At 47.9% G+C, this 27,701-nt stretch overlaps 1 protein-coding gene across 1 annotated transcript in view; it reads right to left on the minus strand.

The window, feature by feature from the left end:
• Positions 1 to 8,331: 8,331 nt before the first annotated feature.
• Positions 8,332 to 27,701, minus strand: part of MED10 (mediator complex subunit 10) — a 49,153-nt gene continuing 29,783 nt past the window's right edge. The window contains exons 2-4 of the mRNA XM_085847524.1: positions 24,981 to 25,064; positions 15,048 to 15,150; positions 8,332 to 8,571 (exon numbers count right to left, since the gene is read on the minus strand). Coding sequence (XP_085703650.1) covers positions 8,473 to 8,571; positions 15,048 to 15,150; positions 24,981 to 25,064 — 286 coding nt within the window. The 3' untranslated portion in view covers positions 8,332 to 8,472. The remainder of the gene's footprint in view (positions 8,572 to 15,047; positions 15,151 to 24,980; positions 25,065 to 27,701) is intronic.

The following is a 27,701-nucleotide window of genomic DNA, read 5'->3' on the forward strand; positions in this document are numbered from 1 at the left end:
ATCGCCCTCCTCACGGCACTGGTATCGGAGAACAGGAAAATGGGCTCTCCTGTCTCCGGCTAAATTCACGGGAATCGGTCCAGGGGTGAGAGAAGCGACCCCCGATTCCCTCCAAATTACGAGCGAGCTAAATTAACCCTTCACGAGAAGCAAGATGGCGTCTCAAGGCGAGCGGGAGCCGGGGGTATTAGAAATGGATGTAGAAAGTGTACAATCCATGGTCCAGGATGGAATCCCCGAGCAGGAAATGTTGATTGTGCAGGAACACGGACTCGCCCAACTGAACCCAGAGCCCGAAATGGGTGCGGCAGCGGCCGCGGTGTATGACACCTCCCCCCCCCCTCTCCACCAAAACCCTTCCCCGATCCCTGCCGAAACGGCTCACCCAAGCGCACCCGACATGGCCCAGCTATTCACCATGCTGGCAAAGATGAATGCGGAAATGATCGAAAAGATGGAAGCGAATATGAAAAACGAAATGAAAGGCATGAACAAACAAATGATCGAAAAGATGGATGCGAATACACAACAAATGATCGAAAAGATGGATGCGAATACACAGCAAATGAAGGAAGAAACGATAAAGCTGCGGGGTGAGACGCAGAACATGGGCCGATGCCTGCAGGCGGGCATGAAGGCCGTGACCAAGGAGATAGGAATGGCGACTCCACGTGTGGAAGCAAACGAGCTGGAAGGGGGTGCAACGGCTGACAGGCCCGCGGTGGAGGCGGGTAAAAAAATAATTCGGGGGGCGTGTTGGGCGAGGGTCGTGACAGAGGAATCGACGGTGACCAAGAGGGAAAAATTAAATGGGGAGACCAAAACGTGTGAGACGAGACACGAGGTGACGACGACAGAAACTTATAAATGTATAGAGACACGGGAGACAGAAAAAATAGAGAGACAACACGATGAAGACGGGGTAAGTGACGCGCTCACACACACGGAGGTTGTGGAGGATAATGGGGGTGAGCTCGCGGAGCGTGTAGGGACCCAGTGCGAGCACCTGGATGGCCTCCTCCAGGAACGAGGGGAGGGAGTCTGCCCCCTTGAGGCGAGTCACGACCAGGTGAGTTCGGTCGTGCTTTGCGAGGTTGAGGGGACGGGTGCTGTGGACGGGTGCACGGAGAGCTTGGGGGGTGTAGAGGCCCCGGAGACCCTTGTGGGGACACGAATCCCCAGTGTGGTTGTCCCTGTGTGTGTGGTGCAAGGTGTGAGTGCGTCCCCGTGTGTGGAAGCGACCCCGTGTGTGATTGGTGTGGTGGCGATTGTGCCGGAGTGCGTGCTTCCCAGCACGCCATGTGTGGATGAGGCACCGTGTGTGAGTGAGGCCGTGTGTGTGGATGAAACGGCCAGTGTGAGTGAAACACCGCGGGTGAGTGCCCCCGCGTGTGTGAGTGAGGCACGGAGTGTGGATGAGGCACAGCGGTTGAGTTCCCCCGCGTGTGTGGATGAGGCACGGAGTGCGAGTGAGGCACCGCGGGTGAGTGCCCCCGCACGCGTGAGTGAACGGCCGTGTGCAAGGTCGCTGTGTGCAAGGGAGACTGTGTGTGAGAGAGCGGTATGTGAGGGAGATGTCGGTTGGCATGCGGGAGCACGCAGCCGCGTCTCCCGGTGTGAATGTGAAGGAGTGGACTGTGTGCGTCGTAACACGCAGGTATGCGTGTGTGGAATGGTGACGACGAAGGCGACATGAGAAGAAAGAAAGCCGAGTAGCGGCTGTAGTTGTTTCGCGGACCTTGCCAGGTTCACCCAGCAGTGAGCACGAGGTTCGTGCTGTGCAACGCACGAGACCGCCACGTGCTCGCTTGCGAGAGTGAAGTCCCGGTCCGGAAACGCACGCGGTGGATTTGCCGATCCCGCGGACGGACAAAGTTTAGGCAGGATAATGGATTTGGACCGGACGGGTTCTCCACGCGATCGTGTGTGTTAAGCTCCAACGGGCAAAGCACATGTGTTCGCGTGGGGAACCCCTCGAGACGTGGGGCTTGTGTTTTTTTTTTATGCGCACGGTGACGCCATGGCTGCACGTGGGGTTGGAATCCGGCAGGATGGGTATCTCTGCCGGATGGTACCGTCCAAGGAGGGACGAGGAACACGTGCAGCTGCATGACGTCACGGGCAGGTGCAAAGTGCGCGAGCTCTGAGTTGCCGCGCAGGTGCTGCGCATGGAAAAAAAGGAAAACAAAACAAAAACAAGCCTCACTTTCGGGTGCACAGGATTCCTGGGCAAGGGGTGGAAGACCCCCTTGAACTGGGCACAGGATGGAAACGAGTTAGGGGGAAGGGTTAGCTTAGTTAGACCGACTTCATGGGGCAGGGGTAAGTCCTCATGGAGTCCGTGGAATGGATTAGTTAGAGGGATTGTAGCCAGATTTAGGTTGGGAAATAAAATGATTGATTTGGAGACAGTGACAGACAGTGAATGTGTAGAGGGGACGTAGCTTAGCTACGTAGGTTTAAAGGAACGTGCTGTAGTTTAAGGGACGACGTGGGAGCACGAGTTAGTTAGGGGATGCAGTTAGAAGGATGGCAGAGTTCAGCGGTGAGTGTGTTGAAGAGTTGTGGGTTGTGAGGTGAGTACGTGTACATGTTGAGTGAGTGAGGCCAGCGGGTCTGTGTGTATGGAGCGAATGGGGAATGCATGGTGCGATGAGTGATTGGGGGGAGGAGTGACTCCCGCCCAAGGGACCCCGGGGTCAGTGTAGAGTGAGTTAGGGGGTTAGTCAAATTGAAAAATGGAGGTCGTTTTGTGGTTGGTGGGAATGTAGGCTCGAGACCCATTTGGAGGGGTGCAGGAGCCCTGTTGACGGGCTTGGGAGCGTGGCTGCGAAAGGTGAGTATCGCTGAGTGGGTACCCCGGGCACCAGGCAAGTCGGCCGCGGTAGGCCATGGGCCCATGGGGGGCCGGGATAGAGTAGTGGGCACGGGTGCGTCTGCTTGGTGCGGGGGCCCGGGGCGCCATTAGCCGCGTGGGCAGTGTTGTGGGCACGGGTGACCCTCGGAAAGGGGCCCGGGAGGCCGGCCTGCCACGTGTGCGTTTCAGGGGAGGTGCCATGGGGGGCACTCCCCGGTGTTAGGGAGCTGGTAGGCTCGGAGGCAGTGTAGTGCCCGGGGGTGCCATAGCAGAAGAATCGGCAGAGGGTCGTGCCTGCCAAAGGGAGCCACGTGTCCCAGCCAGGAGACCGTGTGAGGGCACGGAGAGAAAATTGGGGGGGGCGAGGCCCAAAATTGTGAGGACACCAACACAGGCGACGGGAATCTGGGTTGTTAGAACCAATAGTTTAAGCGAGAGGCGCTTGTTGAAAGCCCCGGGGTAGTTTAACAGTTAAATGGTTAGGGTAGATTAGGAGATGTACCCCTCCGCACCATCCATCCCCTCGCTCTCGTTGTGGGCCGCTGGACCCACTTGGTGTTAAGATCGCCGAACTCTGGGGAGGCCATTCTGAGGCTTGAGTTGGGCCTCGAGACAGGACGCTAGCTCTCCCTTATTCCCCTCCGGGAAGGGAACGTAGGGGTTGGGAGTAAGCTAGGTGACAGGATAGGTTAGCCGAACAAGGACGATAAAGGGGGTTAGGGGACGATTTATAGTGGGGAAGTAAAAATAAAAACAACAAAAAAATAAGTTGGGGCTAAATTGGGGTTTGACAAATTAAGGGAGTGGGTATGTACAGTGACAGGCAAAGGCGATAGGTGGGAGGGAGACAGGTAGGTAGGTCCGAGCCCGCCTTCCAAGTGGCCAGCACCACCGCACTCCCTCCACCAAGCTCCACTGAACGGCAAAGGCTGGCCAACTTCATCGGCTGGCCGTGTTTTTCTTCAAGGCGGAGGCCGGCCAACTTCATCGGCAGCTGTGTGCTGCAAGGCCTGTGCCGGCCAGTTCATCTGCTGGCTGTTTTTCTTCGAGGCCTGTGCCGGCCAGTTCGTCTGCCGGCTGTGTTTGCCTGCAGCGGCCTTCTTCTGCGGGCTGTGTTTGCCTGCAGCGGCCTTCTTCTGCGGGCTGTGTTTGCCTGCTGCCTTTGCCATGCCATGCCCACTGCCCACGTTCACCAGCCCCGTTCAATTTTTGCTTTGCCCCCCCTGTTCATTTCCATGTGCGCCAGGATCCGCAAGGCAACAGTTTGCAAGCTGCGAGAACTGCCCTGTTGGCAGCTACAACACGGGCCTGCAGTGGCGGCCCGTGCACCGTGTTTGTGTTCATCCATCCATTCGTTGTGCTCATTGCGTGTGCCACTTGAGCTGGCACGGAGACTGCGTTTGTGCAGCCCATGCACCGTTGTGGTTCACTGCGTTCAGTTCAAAAGGGAAGGCCTTGGACTGCGCGTGAGCAGCCAGCCACGTTCCCTGTCACCTGCATTGTTTTGAGCCAGAGACTGCATGTGGGCAGCCTGGCTCCCTGCTAACTGCTTTTCTTTTGCAGAGTTCAATGATCCTGGGCCATGGTTTAGTGTAAAATTTGTAAGTTAAGGTTAAGATGTACTGTAAATATGAGTGCGCCCCCGGCATGTATGTCTTAGCGCCGGCAATTTTATTTAAGTCGTCCGTGTGAGTGAGTTTGTTTAGGTAGTTACGCAGCCCTCAGGTTATTTATTTTGGGGACACGAATACCATGAATGTCGCACTCAGGGATCCGTAGGTAAAATGTACTAGGGGAAAACTACACATGATGGCACACGAAAATTTGACGACTCGGGACGAGTCTGTAAAAAGGGGAGGGGTAGTGTTGTGGTTACCAAATTCGCAAACCACCATTCAGGTCCCTTAGGTGAGATATCTCGGTAAGTACATGTGTAGTTCGGCCCAAACCCGTTGTCTAGTGGGAATACATGTCATTTATGCGTGCTGCGACTCTTCAGGATAGCCGTTTTTCTTTTACTATCTTTAATTTGGACCAACCGCCATTGTTACCACCACCAACCACCGCTTCACCACAACCCCACGACCTTCACGTCACACCTCACAACCGTCGCATCGCCACCGTTCTTGCGCCGCCTGTGGGTACCGGTGTTGGACTCGTGCAGGGCGCGCGCCGAACAGCGTGTACAAAATCACGGATTTTGTGCTTCAAAAACGGATCAAAAACGACACACACACCCACTTTTTGCCGTCCAATCGGTGAGCGAGGGGCGATTTGGCCCCGCCTCCAGGGCGTTGGAGGGCGATCGATATATGCAAATTTATGGATCAAAAAGCATTCACGCCCACTTTTTCTCGGGCCAATGGGGAGCGAGGTGAAAGGTCGAAGGGAGGGGGTCAAAGATGAGAGGGCGAAGCCACGGGGCTGATAAAAAGCGACCGTGTTCGTCAGTCCAGAGAGTAGGAGAGTCGAGAGGGAACAGAGAGTTAAGACTTCGCGGGCGGTGGAGTTGGCAAGAAGGAGCTGGTCGTCGTGTGCGTTGGAGTCGGAGCGGAGGGGACGGAGCTGTGGAGAGGCGGCGAGGGCAGACGAGGGGGTGCTCGCGTCGTGCAGGGAGCTGCACCCCAGGGAGGCCGACAGCGCGACCTGGCCGAGGTGGAGACGCTCGTCGCGGGACAATAAAAATCCTCTATACCCCGAGCATCAGCAACCCCCTCCTGTTTCCCCCCTGCGCTGAGATAGTGCGACCAAGGGGGCCCCTTTCCCACCCCCTACCAGACACTGCCCGCGAGGCCCGCGGAGTTGAGGCACCATCGCCGCTCCGCGTCTCATCACCAGACGGGTAGGCCCGACCCGGTCTCGGCCTCAGGCCCGCCTCATCTTTGAGGGTGTTCTTTTCCTTGGTTTTGGGTATGTGTTGTCGGCGCCGTCTGTGAAGTAAAATTGTATAAGTGTTGCCGTGTGCTCGGTAGTCGGATAGCTCTGCATTGTGTTTCTCTTTTATATTTGCTTTTTGTGTAAATTGAATTGTGTTTTTCTTTTCTGTGTGCTTTTGGTGGAATTGAATATGTGTGCTTTCCGTTCATCGCGAATAAATGTGCTTTGTGTTGAACTGTTTCCCGCTTCGCTTCGTCATTTCCTTCATTGAATCCTCATCTTGCTTCACGTAAAGGGTTGGTAGTGGGCTGAATACGCCCGATAATTAATCGAACCGTCGAGGTCGACAATAACACCGCTCGGTTATCCCGACAGTACGGAACGGGTCGCTTAAGTGGCCCGTGTCCGAAGTCGACCTGCGGCGAGGTGCGATCGCCCGGTCTACCCTCCGCGTGGGTACTGAGGTAGGTCGAATTTGGCGAGCAACCCTATCCCACGCGGGGGCTGATTGGCTCGATCGCGGTGAGACCGAAAGGTCCACCCGTGACTGGTTCCCGGCGTTAGTCCGAGAGGGTCACGACTGGATTGTCCGTCCGGTGGGCGACGTGCCGCGATTCGAGTTACGTGGCCGTCAGCACGCCGGCGGGCGCGAATCCGCAACAATATCCTTGCGCACTATTTTGCAGATAGGGCTGACAGAATGCCTCGGCCCTCAAGGTGTGCATGCTCTCCTCTAAGCTGTCTCGCTAGGTTCGAATCCCAGCTATAAACTGTCATCCTGGTGATTGAGCAGGGAGAGTGATGCATCAATGTGAGTGCCGTCCTTCAGATGGACATTAAACTGGCATCTCGTCTGTTGGCGTTACTTGGTGAACGTTAAACATCTCACCCACGGGCCACGGTGTCCTTCACGAAGAGTAGGCGAGCAATCGAGGGCACCCCACATTACAGATTCCTGTTCTAACTACTGCTGGGAGAGGGCTGGTACACCACCCAGTATAACCGGAGGCCAAGAAACTTTTTGGTGGAACTAACGCTCCGTAACACAGAGTATGGTCCAGTTCACGTACACCATCAGGCAATTTAGCAGATTTTGAGCCACATGTGCGGTGTGCATGGTTTTATTCCTTAAACGCTTTTGAACATATGTCTGCCTTCCTGATTGGTCAGAATGATATCACGTGCTATAATTTAGCCATGAGCCTGGTGTTGGCTTAGTGGTTAGGATGGCAGCTTGGGATCCTAGTGTCCTGAGTTCAAGCCCTGTTGGCCGCTGAATTAATATACACCAGGAGTTTGACTCAGCCTGTCATCCTTCCGAGGTCGGCAAAATGAGTACCAGTGTACTGGTAAGGGGGACACTGCATCAGCGGCATAGCCGCGTCCCAACCAATGATGCAGCCAGCAGCCACAGGCTGCACTCGATAGAGAGAGGAGATTTAGCCATGATTTTCTCAAGTGCATGTTACCATCGTTAAACAATTCTTATGATGGATATAGTCGTGTCAGGAATGAAAGTTTTGTTCAAAATGAGCACGGTTGTTGTAAAGTGGGAATATGTTTTCCGCATTGTATTCGATGAGCTTTTATTAAATAAAAAAACAAACTCCTATGGATCAAACATTAAAATCCTGAAGAATATGAAAGATGCCATCGAGTTACTACGTACACCAGATAAGTTATCATAATACCTGCGAACTGTCAGGTGATGTATGATGTCAATGTCGAGTGGAGTTCATTCATGTAAACAATTAGGTAGTGAATGATAATTGATACGCAGAGCGTTTCAAGTCTACGCATGACGTCAGCAAGCACTTGAACAGACACAAGGACCGAATGTACTCTAATATATGCTCATGGAACACTGCCCCCCCCCCCCAATCTCTCAATCCTCCAACCCCTCTCCCACATTCACCATTTCTATCTCGTCTCAAAAACAACCATACGGAGCATTGTCCATCAGTGCCTCCTCATTTGGGTACTTTGTTCCTCGAGTTGTCTCACCTTATTCACCGAACCTTCTCACCTTATATAATTCTACAAATGAAGCCATTTGGCATGCTCTGCACGAATGGCCTACTGGAACCTTCGAAGGGAGGATAACCCATAACTCTTCCTTTCTGCAAGTTTTGAAATGTTCCAGGTCATGACCTCACTCAGGGGGCTAGTCCCAGTAGAGATACTTCTAAGAGTATCTGCACAAGCAACTACCACATGCAACTGCAGCTTCCAACAGGGATTCTTGGAATTGAAGACTCCACCATGAACCTATGATCGAAAAGAAAAAAAAAACTGGAAGGGCACTTCGTAGGGTGCATACCTCTGCCAGACTGAACAGTTTACCTTTTGTATCCCACTGAGAGCATCATTCTGCATCCGGACCTGAACCAAAATCGAATCGCCTTGTTCTTGTCACCGACCCATCTCATCCACCAAATTTGTCATAATCAGTCAACAACTTTTTGAGCTATACTGCTCACATGCAGATAAAGACAGACACACAAACAGGGGTGAAAACTTAACCTCCGTCCACCTTCGGTGATGGAGGTAAAAACCCCATCACTAATAACCTGCCCATTGAAAAAATGTCCCACAACTTACAAGACAATTTTTATTCAACACAAAAGTGAAAATACAATACAAATAACCATAAGCCTCTAAAAAAATTACAGCTGCCAAGCAATTAATTAAACTATTCCTTGTCATGAATGGATGAGGAGGTTTATGAGCATCAAACTTCACGATCCCGGTACGTCCTCTCTTCGAATCGCCTTGTACTTGGCCATCTCGTCTGGAAAGACCTTGGTGAGCTCTGATATTAACTGGCCACGAAATTTCTGCAGAGATATAAAAAAGTAAAAAGAATCATTATGAGACCACCAGGTGCATGCAAATTTCAATGATTACCTTGGAATATTTCAAAAGCAACCCAAAACATTGAAGGAAATTGCTCAAAAACTAAAACTATACAACTTTGATAAACTTTGTGACCAGTCACAATGTAACCAATCAACACATCAATAAAATCAACAGCAAAGACACAAACAATTCAGCACGAGTAATGATAAAATAACAGGCAAGCTACCCACCGAAATTCCGTTTCATTTCATTATTTATTTCTTTTAATATACGATGTCAAGTCTCGTATAAAAGCAAACACACAAAACATATAACAATGGGAGCAGGAGACAAGAGAGTCGGGAGAGGGAAGCACAAAACAGTGGGGAACAGAGACATGAGGAGATCTGTAGAAGGGAGAGGGATGGGGTGGGGTACACAGGGTAAACAAGATGGACATAACAGGGACTTTCAGGAAGGAAAACAGAGGATTTGAAGGAGGTGGCTGAAGGATGGATTAACGGGGGTAGAAAAGATAGTGGTTTTTGGATGGGGGAAGATACGAGATGGTGGTGAACAGCTGCTTTGAAGACCTGGAGGGAAGAGTGGGATTGAAGAGAGTGTGGGAGTTTGTTCCAAAGGCATGAAAAAAGAGGAATGAAAGAATGAAGGTGAGCAGTGATTCTTGATTTTGGTACATTTACTAGAATGGGGTTGCTGGTGGACCTTGAGCACCCTGCGGATATAGGGGCAGGACAGATAGCAGACAGAGCGGCGGGGGCGAGACCGGAGAGGAGACGGTAGAAGACAGAAATATCACCGACCTGCCTGCGGTGAGAGAGTGAGAGACCCAAAGACTCAGCCTCATCGCAAGAGATATCAATGATCCCACGCCTTGGTTTCCACAGTGTGAAGCCAAGAAAGGTGAGAAACGGGAGCACCAGCCCAGAGCGGACAGCAGTACTCCATCAGGCTGAGGATGAAAGCTTTGTATGTGGTCTGGAGCTCAGGTGTGCCAAAGAAGGAGTTTGCACGACGGAGGATGCCCAGTATGCCTGGTGTTGGCTTAATGGTTAGAGTGGTGGGCTTGGGATCCAAGGATCCTGAGTTCAAATCCTGCTTGGATGTTTAATTAATACCAGGTGGGGTCGAATCTGCCTGTCATCCTTCCGAGGTCAGCAAAATGAATACCAGCTTGCTGGTATTCTGTGTCGGAGTGGCTACCCGGCCAGGATTGTGCCCAATAGCCCAGGAGACTGCTCAGGCAGCACCAACGCTCTGCAGAGAGTATGGTCCCAATGGATGGATGGATGGATTCCCAGTCAACGACTAGCTTTGGAGGCCAGGTTGGAAATGTGGCTTTCCCAGGAAAGATCATGACAGATAGTGAGGCCCAAAAGTTTGAATGAAAGGACTTCTTCCAGAGTATTGTTGAAAAAGTAGATTGTAGGGGGGGGATTCCAGATGGTCCTTTCGGAGAGACAAAGTTGGAGTGTGAGATTTGTCAGGATTGAAAGATATGTTCCACGTGTTTGACCAGCTTGTGATTTTATCCAGATCTGCAGAGGGTGAAGAGGCTGCTGCTTGCCGATCTGAGGGATGACAGATGGTACAGCAGAGGGTGGAGTCATCAGCAAAGAGATAAAGAGGATTTTCCAGAGAGTTGGAGAGATCATCAATGAAAACCAGAAAAAAACCAAGGGCCCAAAGCACTGCCTTGAGGAACTCCAGCCTTGACAGGAAAAGGGGATGAGATAATTCCATTAAGGGCCACAAGTTGACTGCGACAGGAGAGGAAGTCTGTGAGCCATGAATGGAGATTGCCTTGGATGCCATAGGAAGAGAGTTTGGTGAGCAGGGCAGGGTGCCAGACCATATCGAAAGCATGCGATATGTATAGGGAGATGGCTCTGATCTTACGTCTGGCATTGAGGACCTCTATCATTGTTGGGAAAACAGGAGCAGCAAGTCCAGTGCAGAGTGACCTGGTCTGAATACAAATTGATGATCGAAAATCAGGCCATTGGAGAATAGGAAGAATTTAATGTCGGCGTGATGGTGGATTCCATAACCTTGCTGATGATTGGGAGAAGGCTGATTGGTCTGTAGTGGCAGGGATCTGTTTTTGCACCTTTTTATGCAGGGCGGTAATGTTTGCTGATTTCCAAGCAGATGGCAGATGACTGAGCAAATTAGAGAGTGAGTGGAACACAGAGAGAGTGAGCAAGAGCAGCAGAGCAGGTATTTAGGACACGTGGGCTGATGCTGTCTGGACAGGTTGCAGAATCAGAGTTGAGGTTTGACAGCAAGCTCTCCACACTGTCAGGAGAAAAGGACACAGAGTCCAGGAACATCTCGGTGCGACTGGGTAAGGTGGGTACAGAAAGCGATCAGTTTGGGACACAAGATTTAAAAGCAAGCACAGAGTTTAGGCAGTCAGCCTTTTCACGTGCAGCGTCAGCTGTGTGGCCATTTTGGGAAAGGGAGGGGGTGGAGGGGGAACATACACAAGAAAGAGACTTAACTAGATGCCACCAGGATTTGGAGGTGGGAGACAGGTCTTAGAATTAAAACTGGAGATTAGAAAGATGTTGTTTCCTGGCTCTCCTCAGGGTAGACACACACTTGTTCCGAGCTTTGTCGAAGGAACCTAGATTGCCTTCAGTTAGATTTGCCTTCCATGAGGCGAAGGCAAGTTGTTTCAGGACAACTGCCTCATCACAAGCTTCAGTGTACCATGGATGGAAGGAAGGGTAGGACAACTGAAGACGAGATGGGATAAATCTGAGTATGAGAGAGAGAGCAAGTTTCTTGGAAAGAATTCCAAGGATTAATTTATGTCAGAGAAAGTGGCGATGGGCGACCAGTCTAGAAGTCCTTGCCAGTTGGCCTGAGTGAAATTCCAGACTTGACGGCATTGAGTTGGTTCTCTAATAACAGCCAGAGTGATGTTCACTCTGACATGCAGGTGGTCAGATGAACCAATTGGAGCAGAGAAAGAACAGCAGATATTTTCAAGGAAATTGGTCAAAGAGCAAATCAGCTCAGTTTAGTCAGAATTACCAGGAGAGAGAACTCGCCAGACATCAGACTCGCCAAGAAACTTCAGAGAACGTGCCAGACGCAGACCTCGCCAGACATGCCAAGGGACTGTGGCGGACTTTAGACCTCACCGGGGAAACAGGAAGCGGCAGAGGGCGCAAGGAGGGCAAGTGTCGGCACCGAGAGAGTGGCGCTGCGAGTCAGCGAGGTCAAGTGCAGAATCACGAGTGACTACTACGAGCCGGGGCTCCTCTCATTCTATCGACGCTCAGTTCATCTGCATCCAGGAGCAACGTTTACACGTACAGATTCTTACACTATTACGATCGGGTCTTTCTCTTACGCATCTTTCTCTATCATATATCTCTCATCCACTGTGGACGCACAAGAGCAATCGGCACGGGCAAGTCTGACCAACTGTTCTTTTCAGCGTGACCAACCATTCTTTTCAGAGCAAACCCAAGAGTGAACCCAACAAGTGAACCATACTAACTCGCTCCTCACATCTTCCTCTTACACCACGATACAGCCCACGTTTCATTACACTTGCACCTCACACTCCCACACGATAGACACCCTCAATATTTCTCCCTCTTTCCTATTCCTCAGCGTTTTGGGTTGCGCTGGTCCACTGACCATGCCAGGTATTGAGAGGTCACTAATCCTCAACTACTTATCTCTCTGGGCTATCTAAAATTTTTCTCGGGTTTTTGTGTGTGTGATGGCGCCCGTCATAACATAAGTTAAGATTGTATAGCCGGTGCCTACTTGGCAGCTCTGCTCGGTAAGTAACTTAAAGAGCAGGTTGCGGGTCACCAAGCATGTTCTGAAAATTTATTAATATGATTATATGTGCAATAAATAGTTCGATGCAAACTATTGTGGTAGCCTAACTATTGGGTAGATTAATGAAATTTAACTCCGAAGTTGTTATTTCTCGAGGCTGTTGAAAAAAAACAGCCACGTGCCATATATGGATGGTGACGTCACGTTCTCCAAAACAAAGCGGACGCTCACTCACTCATTGAAGAAGTGTTCAGTTCAGCGGGCCATTTTTTTGCTTTTTTGAGTTTGCAACTGTCTATATTATTTTTTATGTTGAATTGTTGTAGAACAAAGTTATTTGAATATTTGTACATCATTCCTCATACGTGTGTCGTCATGTTTTGCGAAAATGGCTGGAAAACGGGTAATCGCTCCCACCGATTCCCGAAGGAATCAAACATTCGCTGGCAGTGGATAAGATTTGTCCAAACAAAACGGGTAAAGAGGACCCTTTGGATAGACTTGTCATTTGTGGTGACCATTTCACAGCCGAGGATTACGAAGGCATCAACACATCTGATCACCACTCTGTGAATATGAGTTGTTGGTTGACAAGTTCTCCAGATACTGCTCTGTCACAGAATCAAATGTTGAGTTTAAGTGAGAAAAACCTGAAAATGTATTCTTAAATAGTACATGAAAAACATAAATAAACTTTCTGAAAAACACAAGCATGAAAAAAATTTCTCAACAAATCAACTTATTGTTGATTAAATTACTTTTTTAACAGCATCAGCAAATTGGGCTATTTCATTTCAATTGTAAAAAAATTGATCAATTTTCCACTTTTTTTTTCTAAATTTGGTAGAATATTTCCCAATGAGACTAAACATGTTTTGGTATTTATATGCCACAACAGTCTCTTGAAAGTTGGGGTTTGTTCTAACTGTTCACTTTCGCTGGGGTCAAGCTCAGCTGGCAGAAAGACTTCAACGCCAAGGCTACGGTGTATAATATATTTGGGTCCATTATTGATCCATTCTATTTCTGACTCTTGAGTGACGAGAGGGTTAAAATTATTATATCAAGTCACAGACGAATCAAACTTTACATTATTTTATGCATCGAACAAAAAAATGAAAATTTACAAACCAATCTGTCTGGTGGAGTCTGTCAGTGTGAACTGCCAGGCAGTCAGTCCTGCCACTTGTACACGAAATAGGCCGTTTTCTGGCACTTGCAAGTGGCTCAAACTTATATGGCTCAGGACCAGAAACTCCATAGTATAAATTCCCATCATCCTCCGACTCGTCCTTGGCAATATCGGAATGAAAACACTCAATTTCATCGCCGCTGAAATCACTCTCTGATTCGCATCTCGCCATTGTTCACACGCTGTTTCCGAATGTTCACGAAGTTTTCGGAGAACGTGACATCATAGCATCTTCGGTAAATTCCGGTCTGTTTTTCGATCACTGACAAAAGTTTTGACTTAAAAGTTAATTTTAGCATATTTTGAGTTTCAAATGTAAGAAAATAATTGCCCAACGATTATTAATGTGATTGCAACCTTCGAATCACGTGAAGTCATCAGCGACCCAAAACCTGCTCTTTAAGCAACGCAAGTACGCATAGAGGGCGCGATTCCCCGATAAGGCTATCACGTGTTCCTAAGGTGAACGGCTGTCAGACAGAGGACCCTGGATCACATGGTCAAGTTATTGGCATTCGTGGTCGATTAGCGACCTGCCGCAACACAAAGTTATTCGTGTGAGATGGTCTGCGATTCCCGTGGTTTCCCCAGGACCCCGGGTCCATGACAATATATTTATATATACAATGTATACAATGAGAATTAATATGAAGTTCTTCATGCTGAGTTTATTAGAATAATCGACGTTTCCGTTTGCAACACAGAACCTAACAGCTCATGTCTCCGCTAACCCTTCTCCAGTGTGAAACCTCTCAGTAAACATCCCCCCAAAAAGCACAAGGCAGAGTGAGGGTGGGCCTAAATCAGAAGACCAATGACAAAGCCGTGTTACCAAGAATCTATTGGCGATTAATCGGTTAAATCATAAATTTAAACCGCTATTTCATTTAATCCTACAACTCCAACCATCATCAATAAAAAAGTAAAAACCATCTAAATGAATAACAAAAGCAAACGAACACATCAATTAACTAAAGCATCAAATATCAAGGTGACATACATGTTGACGAAGTGATGCAATACATAGGCATAAGGAACTGTAGTGTAAATAAATGGGGAAGGTAGAGGTAGATTAAGAGAAAGAAGAAGCTAATGGTTAGCTCACAGGATGTGAGTGGGTGTGAGGTGTTGGGTGAGTGGGGTTTGGAGGGGTGTGAGGGGTTGGGAGGGGTTGAATAAACTGTGATGGGAGGTGGGTATGAGGTTGTGGTGTGAACAAAAAAAAACACATCAACGGCCTTGCTCTCAAGCCCTCGTGACATATACCCATTGCATACCAGGTGTTTTAAACAACACACAAAGTATACAATGCAAGCACTTAAAAAAAAAAAACAGAAAAAAAGAAAGGCTGCATATTTTTGTTGCTTGAGAGTAATACGGCAATTATTTTGCATGATTTTGCATGATTATTCGGAAAGATAACATCATCGTCATGAAAGCAATATCCATGCTCACCACTAATGTATCAATCTTTCCTTTGACTTGCTCATTCTTGCCCATGGCTCGCTCAAGACACTCCTTAGTGTACAACTGCGGGTTCTTCCCTTGATCAATGTACCTGAAATAAACACAGCAAAGCAAGCACTAATAAGATGATGTTGGAATGTACACTGTACAATAAACCCTCAAATATCGCGAGTTCTAATATCGCGGGTTTCGACCAATCAAGAGCAACCTATTGTTCCGAATTAGCTGTCGCTGGTATTTTGTTTTGGCCAATTGTGGATTTTGAGCTGAGATGAGTCATTGTGTGCATCCGCGTGTATGATTACCTCCCATGATGAGCTTTTTCTGGTTTCTCGTGCACAGTTAATTGCAGTCATCAGACCAGCATACAGAATGAAGCCAAGTTTAATAATGAATCACCATCGAAAGGAAACGGCATACGGTTTGCCTGTAATACTAGATCCACAAGATCTATTGGCCACACAACAGTTAATGATGGTGCCAAAATGTAAAACGATGTTCAAAATTGTTTGTGCCAAAAGACAGAGAAAGGTCTGGACATTGTGTGAAAAAAATTGAATCATTGCTACGTTGGCAAGAGGTGAAAATGCGGAACTACCCCTTTGAGTAGACCAGTACAGGTAGTCGTCGACTTACGACCGCGATCGGTTCCGACCGATCAGTCGTAAGTCGATTTGGTCGTAAGTCGGCAAACCTTTATTTATAGTGTATAGGCCTATGCAAAAATTACTGTATGTATATTATACTGTATAATGATATAATAATCATCTGTAAGTCATATTTTGTTAACATTTTCTTTGTTCAAGTCAAACACTACAATACTATAGTACAATTGGTTTAATATTTGCAAAAACATACAAAAATACAAAAAATACAAAACATGTTATGCTTTTTGCGGCAACGGCCCGGTCCGTTGCGTTGTTATAATTGTCGATCGCATGGGTGCAGAACCTTTCACAGCTTCACGAATCCTTTCTTTGTCTTTCAAAATCGTCAACACAGTAGAGTGTGATAACTTAAGATCACGTGCAATCACGTGTGATCGCATTCACTTTCTTTCCTCCTTCATACTGTTTGATCACCTGCATTTTCGTGGCAAGATCAATGGCCTTTCTTTCCTTCTTGGCAGGTTGAGGAGTAGAAGATAATTTCCTCTTGGTAAACATCTTGGGGTGACATCTTGAGACATCTTGAGACCACGTTAACACGCTAGCAATGGCGGGTGCTGGGGCGGAAACTGAGCAGTCTGAGTGGGTGGAGACGCAGAGCAATCTGGTCGTAAACTCGTAAAGTGGTCGTGGTCGTAAAGTGGTCGTAAAGTCGAACAGTCGTAAGTTGACGACTACCTGTATATGGGAGAAACGATTGCAGATTTACCCCTTTGAGTGGACTAATGATACGTGAGAAATAACAGATTTACCAACGTTTCCATGAGGCACCTGGGGCTGAAGGCTCCAGTTCAACCATGGTAAACCATGATACTGTGAAAAAACCGCTATGCACCGCAGCTCATGCAACTAATCAAAGTGAAGGGATTTATGTCGGAGCAGGTTTTTAACGCCAAAGAAACGGGATTATTTTGTAAGAGGATGCCATCTCATACTTAGATTGCAAGCAGGAAATATTTGCTCAGGGTCAAGGTGGCTAATGATCGTCTTATCCTTCTTCTATGTGGCAATGCAGCAGGCACCATCGTTGTGGTCCCGATAATCCAACAGCCATCTCAAGTTCAACATCCACATCTTTCTAACCTCCCCATTCCCCCCTCTGGTCTTGTGTTTTCTATTTACAGCAGAGTATGGAATATGTTTACCCTCAACCAACTCGCTATTTTGGAGAAAATTAAAAGGTAAAATACTTGTGTTTTTGTTTATCTTAAACTGCATTTATTTTATTTCCAAGTTTATTTCAAAACTTACATGCTTTCATTTATACTTTACATGTTTATTTCAATTATGACATGCATATTTCTGGCTTCCACCGACCTTCCTCTATATTTTCTCGAAGCCCACAAACCAAAATCCCCTTTTCCCATTGGCCCTTGATTTCTGAATCAGGTCAGACCAGCTTAAATGCGTGACTTGCTACAGGTATCATGTAAACCTGTACTAACCTGTTCCATGGTCGGACTGTCGGCAACGAAACCTTCTCCCCCACCAGGTTTTTTGGTGAGGAGGGTATTTGGATATGGACACCCAGCAGGATTAAAAACAAAACCTGTCAAAGGCGGGAGGAGCTCAATGTGAGCCAACGGCCATCCATATCTAGTGCCCAACTGTGTCTGCGGACATCCTCCTGCAGTTGGGTTACTTTTTATTAGGTTGGTGGCAGGATTTCAACTCCGGCCACTGTAAAACCCTTCATTCCACAAAACACAAAAATGCAAAGAAATCTGAAAACCGACTCCGTGGGAGTACCTCCTGTGCAGCTTCCCTTCATAGGGCAGCTCACCAGATGACGGGATTGGGGCAAAGCCTTCAGGACCCCCAATATTTGATGATAGGAGGGAAACCACGGGGTAATATTCCTGGGTCAGTTGCGGAGAGCGTGTCCTAGTGGTGCTGAGGTGTCATCCACCAGACAGCAGTCTCCTTGGGTTAACCTGAGGCGGTCCCTTCGGGTGGGTGCCTGGAATGTCGTATCCTGAAGAGAGGATGATCACCTGTCTCTGTTATCATCTGAGCTCAAGCGTTTGGACATCGGTATTGCAGCACTCTCTGAGGTTCGGAGACCGGATTGCAGTGAGATCATGGTGGGTGGTTATACCTACTATTGGTCTGGTCGCTCTGATGGTTACCATACCCAAGGAGTTGCTGTAGCTGTGTCCAATAAGCTGACTCCAATGATAATTGAGGTAACACCGGTCAACGAGCGTATTATGAGATTAAGGATTCGTCACTCCTTAGGTGTCATTTCGCTGGTCTCTGTTTATGCTCCGACTGAGGCGAGTGATCTCACCGTGAAGGATGCATTCTATGTCACGCTCGAGTCTGTGGTTGATCAGTGCCCCAGACGAGATACATTTCTAGTCTTGGGGGATTTCAATGCATCGAGTGGAACTGATAGAGATGGTTATGAGACGTGTGTTGGTCCCCATGGGTCAGGAACTATGAACCAGAATAGCACTAAGTTCCTTGACTTTGCAAGAAGTCATTGACTTAGGGTGGCCGGTTCATGGTTTCAGCGCCCACAAGCTCATCGATGGACTTGGTATTCCAATGCTGACGGTGTGGCAAAGGAGATTGACCATGTCCTCGCTGATGGTTGCTGGAGGATGATCCAGAACTGCAGGGTCTACCGGAGTGCTCAGTTCCTCAATACTGACCACAGGCTTGTTGTAGCAACTCTAAAGCTGCACCTTAAATCTGGGAGAATGGAAACATCACAGCCTCGGCTGAATGTTGGCAAGCTCAAGGATGAGAGGGAAGCTTAGGCGTTTGCGAACAAGCTGAGTGGAGATTTGGGGTGCTTTGGGAGGTCCTGAAGAGTTGTGGATGGCCTTCAAGACCACTGTCCTTGATGTTGCCGGTGGATATCTTGGAACTCACCATAGGGCAAAGAAGAATTTTGTCTCTCAAGGGACACTGGATACCATTGACCATAGTCGCAGGGCCAGGCTGAATGGCAGAGCTGAGCTGTTCAGGGAGCAGGGAGTTCAGGGAAAACTGTACGTGCGCTAAGGGTGGACAAGGAGGCCTATGTGCAAGGAATCTGTGAGTGGGTAGAGCATCACCTGTGGTCAAGGGATTCTCGTCCTGCTAACAGGGGAATTCACGCATTGCGTTCATCCAAGCCCATCCCTCGGTGTACTGCAGTTAGAGCAGAGAGTGGTAGGCTCTTCACAGAGGAGTCTGAAGTGAAGGCCCGCTGGGCCGGTTACTTTGAGCGGTTGTACTAGGCTGATCCACCAGCTGTCGAGTTGGACATCAGGGGTGTTACAATCCCTGTTGCTGACCCTCCAATCAACTGTGGTCCACCTTCGCTTGAAGAAACACAGGCTGCGGTGAACCGGTTGAAATGTGGTAAAGCTCCAGGGATCTGTGGCATCCATGCCGAACTTCTCAAGGCTGGTGGAAATGCTGCACTCGTGTCGTTGCATGCAGTTCTGTGCTCTGCCTGGAAAACAGGCATCATCCCAACTGACTGGAAGAGGGGCCTTGTTGTCCCTCTCTGGAAAGGGAAGGGTGATAGCCAAGACTGCAACAACTATCGAGGGGTGATGCTGCCCTCAGTGCCGGGCAAGGTCTTTGCTCGGATAATTTTTGATATGGTTCGCCACCATTTGCTTTTGCATCAGCGTCCAGAGCAGTCAGGCTTCACACCAAAGAGGTCAACGATTGACCGTATCCTTGCTCTTCGGGTCCTCACCGAACGCAGACGAGAGTTTCGGCAGGGGCTGCTCGCAGCCTATGTTGATCTCTGTAAAGCGTTCGATTCAGTGAATCGGGATGTCCTCTGGAGGATTCTTGGTCTTCGTGGGGTGCCACCAAAACTGATCGATCTGATGTCTGAACTCTACTCTGGTACTGAGAGTGCTGTGAGATGTGGTGTTACCATCTCTGACTTATTTCCAGTTGTTGCTGGAGTTCATCAGTGGTGTGTACCAGCCCCCACACTTTTCAGCACTTGAATGGACTGGATTCTGGGGAGGATGTCGGAGAGATCAAGCTGCGGTGCATCGTTTGGGAATGTCAAGATCTCTGACCTTGATTTCGCAGATAATGCAGTCATCTTTGCGGAGACTTTAGATATCCTTTTGGGGGCCCTCGAGGTGCTGAATGAGGAGTCAGAACCGTTGGGACTATGGGGTTCCTGGGTCAAAACTAAGATCCAGGCTTTCAATGACATCTTAGATGCTGCTGTTCTGTCTGTGCCTGTTTGTGGTGAGGATGTTGAGGTCGTGGAGAGATTCACTGACCTTGGCAGTGATATCCATGTCTCTGCTGGCTATGAGTCAGAGGTCAATAGATGTCTGAGTTGGGCCTGGGGAATCATGGATTCACTGGATAATGGGGTGTGGCGCTGCCAGTACCTGTGCGGGAGGACGAAAGTCCGAGTCTTCAGGTCCTTGGTTCCTCCAGTCTTGCTCTATGGATGCAAGACTTGGACTCTGACCAAGGATCTGAGACGGAGACTTAATAAGACGGACGTCTTAATAAGACGTTGACGGAGATGGAGACCTGGTCTCTTTGGAGAATCCTTGGCTATTGCTGGTCGGACTTTGTGTCCAACAAGCGGTTGCTGAGAGAGACTCAATTGAGATTTGTTAGCTGCATAGTCCGTCAGCGTCAGCTGCGGCTGTATGGACATGTGGCTCGTTTTCCTGACGCTGATCCTGCTCACCAGATTCTCTCAGCGAGGGAGTCTCATGAGTGGAAGAGGCCAATGGGCCGACCACGTGCCTCGTGGTTGCAGCAGGTTGATCGGCATCTCAAGCAGATGGGGATGGGCCAGGCATCTGCCTGGGGGATGGCCAGACGGAGGCCCCTGGAGTACCGGCGGAAAGTGGACGCAGCGACGCGCTGCTCTGGTGCATGCTCCCATACCTGACCTGACATTGATTTCCTCAATGGCAGAGTAACTATCGTGGAGTGTCTTATTCGTCCACTACCAATTTCACTGGAGGGGACTATAGGTTTGTTCCCCGTCTGTCCATCCCACCTGTGATTTTTAAATTTTTTTGTGTACCTAGTCGAGGGTCGTATGAGAGCGAACACACAACGCAGAGCAAGGCGGGCATGAGACAAGAGGGGCGGGAGTGGGAAGGACAAAACATTGGGGAACAGAGACATGAGAAGATCTGTGGAAGGGAAAGGATGGGGCGGGGAACACGTGGTATACAAGATGGACATTACAGGGACTTTTAGGAAGGAAAGCAGGGAATTTGAAGGAGGTGGGTTTGGGGTTTATCAACGGGGGTATTAAAGATTGAGGATTTGGATGGGGAACGATAAGAGGTGGTGGTGAACAGCTGTTTTGTAGGTCTGGAGGGAAGAATGGGATTGAACAGAGTGAGGGACTTTATTCCAAAGGCAGGGAAAAAAAGAGGAATAAAAGAGTGAAGGTGAGCAGTGATTCGTGATTTTGGTAGTTTTACTAGAAGGGGGTTGTTGGCGGACCTTGAGTGCCCTGCAGAAATATGTTGGGGACAAATCGCAGACAGAGCGGGGGGGGGGGGGAGACTGGAGAGGAAACGGTGGAAGACAGAAAGACCACCAATGTGCCTACTTGCGAGAGAGTGAGAGGCCTAAAGACTCAGCCTCATTGCGGGAGATACCAATGATCCGAATTGCTTTGGTTTCCACAGCGTGAAGCCGAGACAGGTGGGAGGCAGGAGCACCCGCACAGAGGGGAGAGCAGTACTCCATCAGGATGCGGACGAAAGCTTTGTACGTGGTTCGGAGCTCAGGTGGACCGAGGAAGGACTTTGCATGACGGAGGATGCCCAGTCGGCGACTGGCTTTGGAGGCCTGGTTGGAAATGTGGCATTCCCAGGAAAGATCATGGCAGATAGTGAGACTCAGAGGCTTGAATGAAAGGACTTCTTCCAGAGAATTTTTGAGAACGTAGATTGGAGCAGGGGGGGGGGGGGGTTCCAAACGGTCCTTTCAGAGAGACATAGTGAGACTGTGAGAATTATCAGGATTGAAAGACATGTTCTACGTGTTGGACCAGTTTGTGATGTTGGAGAAAGTAGCGATGTATGGGAGGCCAGTCTTGAAGTTTTATGGCTGCTTGGAGACCCTGCCAGTCGGCCTGAGTGAAGTGCCTGACTCAACGGCGCTGAGGTGGTTCTCTGATAACAGCCAGAGAGGTCTACTTTGACAAGCACGTGGTCAGAAGAACCGAATGGAGCAGAGGAAGAACAGCAGATATTTGCGGGGAAATTTGTCAAAATCAGATCCAGAAGAGATAGAGTACCGTTGGTTGAGATCCGGGTTGGGAAATTGACCAATTGAGTCAGTCCCAATGAGTCGCAGAAGTCTTTTGCTGAAGTGCCATGACAGGTGAGAGAGGTACCCACACCAAGCCAACAGGCATGATGACAATTGAAGTCACCACATATGAGAAAGAGAGAGTTTGGATGAGAAGAAAGAAGTTGGTCCACGTCTTCGGATAGTGAGATGTCATCACTGTTTGGTGGACGGTACAGTACACATATAAACATAAGGTGGGAGTGGAGGGGAAGCCGTAGCCAGAGGTATTCCTGGGGATGTTTTTTTTCAGACTTTTTCCCATACCCTTTAACATATTCAACTGAAACTTGGTACATGGCTTTATAAGTTACAGAAGAAATTGCAGTTTCAAGCCATTTCATCAATTTTTCACAGTTATGCCCTTTTCAAACTTAGAAAACATCACATAATGTATATATATATATATATATATATATATATATATATATATATATATATATATATATATATATATATATATATATATATATATATATATATATATATATATATAGGTCAGTGTTCAGCTGCCCTGACTCCACCCCACTGCTTTACACCCATTGGCTGGACAGCTGGCCTGACTTCACCCCCAATAAAATCATGCGTTACCATTGCATGAAGCAGCAAGATCGGCAGGCCCCAGGCCTCAGGCTTGGGTGTTAGTCCATGGCCCAGGGCAATTCGAATGATCCCAGGTATACAACCACGATGTATTCGGTACGTACATAAGCCGAATGCATGTTTTTGCTTCATGTATGTACATCGGGTTATTTTTTAATATGAAATAGGCAAAGCCCAGAAACGAGCGAAACATGGTGGGTTAGAAATGTTTCATCTTCTTCATTTTGGTTCCGGTATCAGCTCAAGCGCACGTTAAAGCAAACTAATTTTTTTCTGCGGTTTGTTATCCTAGTTGTCGTTATGGGTTTCTCATCTACAAAAGATAACAGTAAATGAAAATAGCTTTTCCTTTTATTTTGCCAAATCGACCCAAACAGGTGATATTGGGTTTCTTCTTCTTCATTGGGACCAGTAGGGAACAGGGACCAAAGCAATTCTCCCTCTTGTTATGATTTGTTGGACAAAGCTGCAATATTGGTTCTGCTACAATACTCGGAGGGGGTTGGGAATTTATCAAGCAACAAGAACAGAAATCTTAGTTGCTTTTAGGGATAAGAAGAATTGTTAGAGAAGAAGAAGAAGAATAAAAAGAAGAAGAAGAAGAAGAAAAAGAAGAAGAGGAATAAAAAGAAGAGAATAAAAAGAAGAAGAGGAATAAAAAGAAGAAAAGGAAGAAGAGGAAGCAGAAGAAGAAGAAGAAGGAGAAGAAGAGGAAAAAGAAGAAGAGTAGAAATAAAAAGAAGAAGAGGGAAAAGAGGAAGAAGAAGAAGAAGAGGAAGCAAAAGAAGAAGAAATAGTTGCATTAAATGGCAAACATGAAAAATGTGTTGATGCTTTTGATCTTGGGATCACCAAATTCAGAAATGACATTTTTAAACTATCTGACAAGAACACACTGACTGACATCGTTACTAATTTCCCCAAGGCTGACCTTGAACACAAGCCTCATCGCGAAGCTAAGCAGCAGAGGATGGCAGGATGACAGACTGACAGAGGGGTGGAGGACAAACAGCACACACACACAAACACATTACAGCATGAGAATTGGAGTGGCAGAAAGGAAAAAGGGTTAGGGAAAGAAAAAAAAGGGTTAGTGGTGGAAAGGACATTCCAGGGAAACAGAAGTTATTGATGTGGACCAATAAGATACTGTAGGTCCCAAAAAGCTGCACTGGCAGATGGTGGAAGAATGAGAATGGCGGGAAGCCAGCTTCAAGAGGTAGAGCACATCTAAAGTGACACATTGTCTGTATTTATGGATGAAAAAAGGATGGCCATTCAAGGGAGGGCACCCTGAAAAACATTTACTGACAGCTTGGACAGCAAGTTTAAGTGCTCGACAACATTGAAGGCACTGACCTCTTGAAATTTGGAGCATCAATGCTTTGAGCTTGAAGAAGCTAGGACTGAAACTGAACTGAAGATCAGACATCAGAGACTTGGAGAAAGATAAATTCCATTACTTTGCTTAAGATCAGGAGGTTATAACTGGTCCGTCGTTGAGGGGATGTCTTGCCACCTTTATTGTGGATATGGGAAATTTTGTCAACCTTCCAGGATGAAAGAAGGCAACTATCAGAGTAACATCTGGGAATTAGCAAAAAAAAGAAGAGGAGAAGTTCGCCAAAGCACAGGTATGATGGTGGGAACATAAATATAATCATGTCCAACTGCAGAGGAGGTACCAAGATTGGCTGTGTACTTCTCCAACTTCATGGGAAAGAACTTCACAAGATGTAGTGAGCAATCTCTGACTGATGAAGGGGAGGGGTGAGTTTGGGAAGAGAGTGGTGAGTTTGGGAAGAGAGTGGTGAGTTTGGGAAGAGAGTGGTGAGTTTGGGAAGAGAGTGGTGAGTTTGGGAAGAGAGTGGTGAGTTTGGGAAGAGAGTGGTGAGTTTGGGAAGAGAGTGGTGAGTTTGGGAAGAGAGGGGTGGGTTTGGGAAGAGAGGGGTGGGTTTGGGAAGAGAATTATGGGTTAGGGAAGAGCGTGATGGGTTAGGGAAGAGCGTGATGGGTTAGGGAGAGATGGTTGTTTCCTGGGAATCTTCTCTCCACATGCATCAATGCACCAGCATCGAGATGTAGGATAGGACAGCTGGATGCAAGAAGGAATAAACTGGTTAACAAAATTAAGCGGTGTGCTGAAAGAATTACAGGTGGTGTCAATGTCCGAAACCAATGAAATAAAGAACCATAATGCTTTTCGTAATAGTGTACAAATAATTACAAACATTTCTCAAAGTATATCATCAAATCAAAAATAAATTCTTGGTATTCCAAGAATCCAAATAAAACGGAACACCAACTCAATCAAACAATGATATGAGCAGCCACATGAACTCACTCAAACACCTCCAGTGGAACATGCACGTCATTCAACTGATGTCGGCACTTCTCAATCTCTTGAAGACCTGAGATCATGGCATTTCTACGAGAGAAGAAAGACCAATGTCAATTACAGTGCTTACATCTTATGCTTGGTAAAAATGAAGCTCATTTGTAATCAAGACCATTTTTGGCCAATATATAAATTCATGATGGGGAGATTATTCTGCAAGAAAGCATTCTGAAACGTTCCTCATTGTGGTGGTGAAAGAGTTTTGAAGTATCAATTTATAAATTGACAAATCATAACACTGAAGGAGAAATTAAGTTGAGGATTTAAGAAAGTCACTTTTATTGTGGAAAGTTACCTTTGAGGTATCCCTCAAACAATCAACATCTCGTTCCCATGAACTGCCCTGATGAACCCGGGAATTATTTTTTGTCCACGTTTTGTTATTACCTCCGCCTGGGTTTGAATCCTGACCAAGCGATAAACTATCATTGCAGTGTTTCACAGGCAGGTGATTCATTGATGTGTGTGCCATCCCTCGGATGCACGTTAAATTGGGCGTCCTGTCTGCTGACATTAGTTGGTGGACGTTAAAGATCATACGGCGTCTTTTGTGAAGAGTTGGCGAGCTATCGCCGGCACCATGAACAAATTACAAATTCCTGCTATAACTACTGCTGTGAAAGGAATGGCAAATCACCCAGCATAACACAGAGAATGGTACATCGGATAATATTTTAATGTGATGAAAATTAATCGTACAATGCAAAATAGCTTTAGAATGGCAATGATGTTGCATTCTCTTCACATAGACTTTGTTGCAACGTATATGACAAGAAACGGAAGTGCGATCATATGGAAAAGCAGGATATCATCAAGCCCTCCAAGTCAAAAAGTCATCAAGACCAGGCCAAAGCACTGAAGGAACAATCCAAGGCAGGCAAAAGGTCAATGCACCGCATTAAAGACATGCCATGAAGAGAACTGAGGCAGAGGTGAAAATTTCTTAACTGCCAGTTGTAACGTTCCTTTCATGATCCCTTTCATCATCTCCTGCCACCTACAATCAGAAGTAGTTTTTCTGATTCCAAATTTGCAGCCAAGTATCATTCTGCATCAACAAAAGGCACTTGTACACCAAATCAAGCTGTTGCACTTGTGTTGATAAAAGACCTTGAAACCATGAAGGTCCGCCCATTGTCAGTTTACATCGATGGTGTAAATGACCCAGATATAAAGAAAATGAACCCTGTAACTGTCAGACTTTATGATGTCAATCAAAACAGAGTTGTTACCTGCTTTGTTGCCATGTGCTCATCCACTAGTGCAATGGTTCTTGAACCGTTTTGCCCCCGGCCCCCCTAACGGCCGATCTCTGATACAACGCCCCACCCCCCTGATGTTTAAGTGTACAGTACTGAATATTATTATAGTTCATTGAATGTGAAATCAATATAAGAACAAAACAAAGATGTCTTCCACTTACAATTTTATTTAATAATCCATATGCAATCAGCTGTTGTGCAAAACTACACAGAATATTGTTGCGGTCTTCGCGCCCGCCGGCGTGCGAACGGCCACGTAACTCGAATCGCGGCACGTCGCCCACCGGACGGACAATCCAGTCGTGACCCTCTCGGACTAACGCCGGGAACCAGTCACGGGTGGACCTTTCGGTCTCACCGCGATCGAGCCAATCAGCCCCCGCGTGGGATAGGGTTGCTCGCCAAATTCGACCTACCTAAGTACCCACGCGGAGGGTAGACCGGGCGATCGCACCTCGCCGCAGGTCGACTTCGGACACGGGCCACTTAAGCGACCCGTTCCGTACTATCAGAATAACCGAGCGGTGTTATCGTCGACCTCGACGGTTCGATTAATTATCGGGCGTATTCAGCCCACTACCAACCCTTTACGTGAAGCAAGATGGGGATTCAATGGGGGAAAAGACGAAGCGAAGCGGGAGAACAGTTCAACAATAAAGCACATTTATTCTCGGCACACGGGAAGCACACAAATACAATTCCACCAAATGCACACAAAAAAAAGAAAACACAATTCCATTTACACAAAAAGCAAATACAAAAGTGAAAACACAGTGCAGAGCTAATACCGACTACCGAGCACACGGCAACACTTATACAATTCTACTTCACAGACGGCGCCGACAACACATACCCAAAACCAAGGAAAAGAAATACCCTCAAGAATGAGGCGGCCTGAGGCCGAGACCGGGTCGCGCCTACCCGTCTGGTGATGAGACGCGGAGCGGCGATGGCCCCGCAACCCGCGGGCCTCGTGGACAGTGCCTGGCAGGGGGTGGGAACGGGGCCCCCTTGGTCGCACTATCTCAGCGCGGGGGGAAACAGGAGGGGGTTGCTGATGCTCGGGGTATAGAGGATCTTTATTATATGCGACGAGCGTCTCCACCTCGGCCAGGTCGCGCTGTCGGCCTCCCTCGGGTGCAGCTTCCTGCACGACGCGAGCACCCCCTCGTCTGGTGTCGCCGCCTTTCCACAGCTCCGTCCCCTCCGTTCCGACTCCAACGCACACGACGAGCAGCTCCACCGCCCGCGAAGTCTTGACCCTCTGCTTCCGACTCTCCTCTTCTTGACTCTCCGACCCGTTCTTGTTTGCGACTCTCTCGTTCCCGTTCTGCTGACTCTCCTTTGCGACTCTCCTCTGACTGACGAACACCGTCCTTTTATCCCCCGGTAACGTTGCCTTTGA

The sequence above is a fragment of the Eptatretus burgeri genome, chromosome 11 (assembly GCF_056783735.1).
Source record: "Eptatretus burgeri isolate ZD-2024b chromosome 11, Ebu_testis_v1, whole genome shotgun sequence".
NCBI classification, from domain to species: domain Eukaryota; kingdom Metazoa; phylum Chordata; class Myxini; order Myxiniformes; family Myxinidae; genus Eptatretus; species Eptatretus burgeri.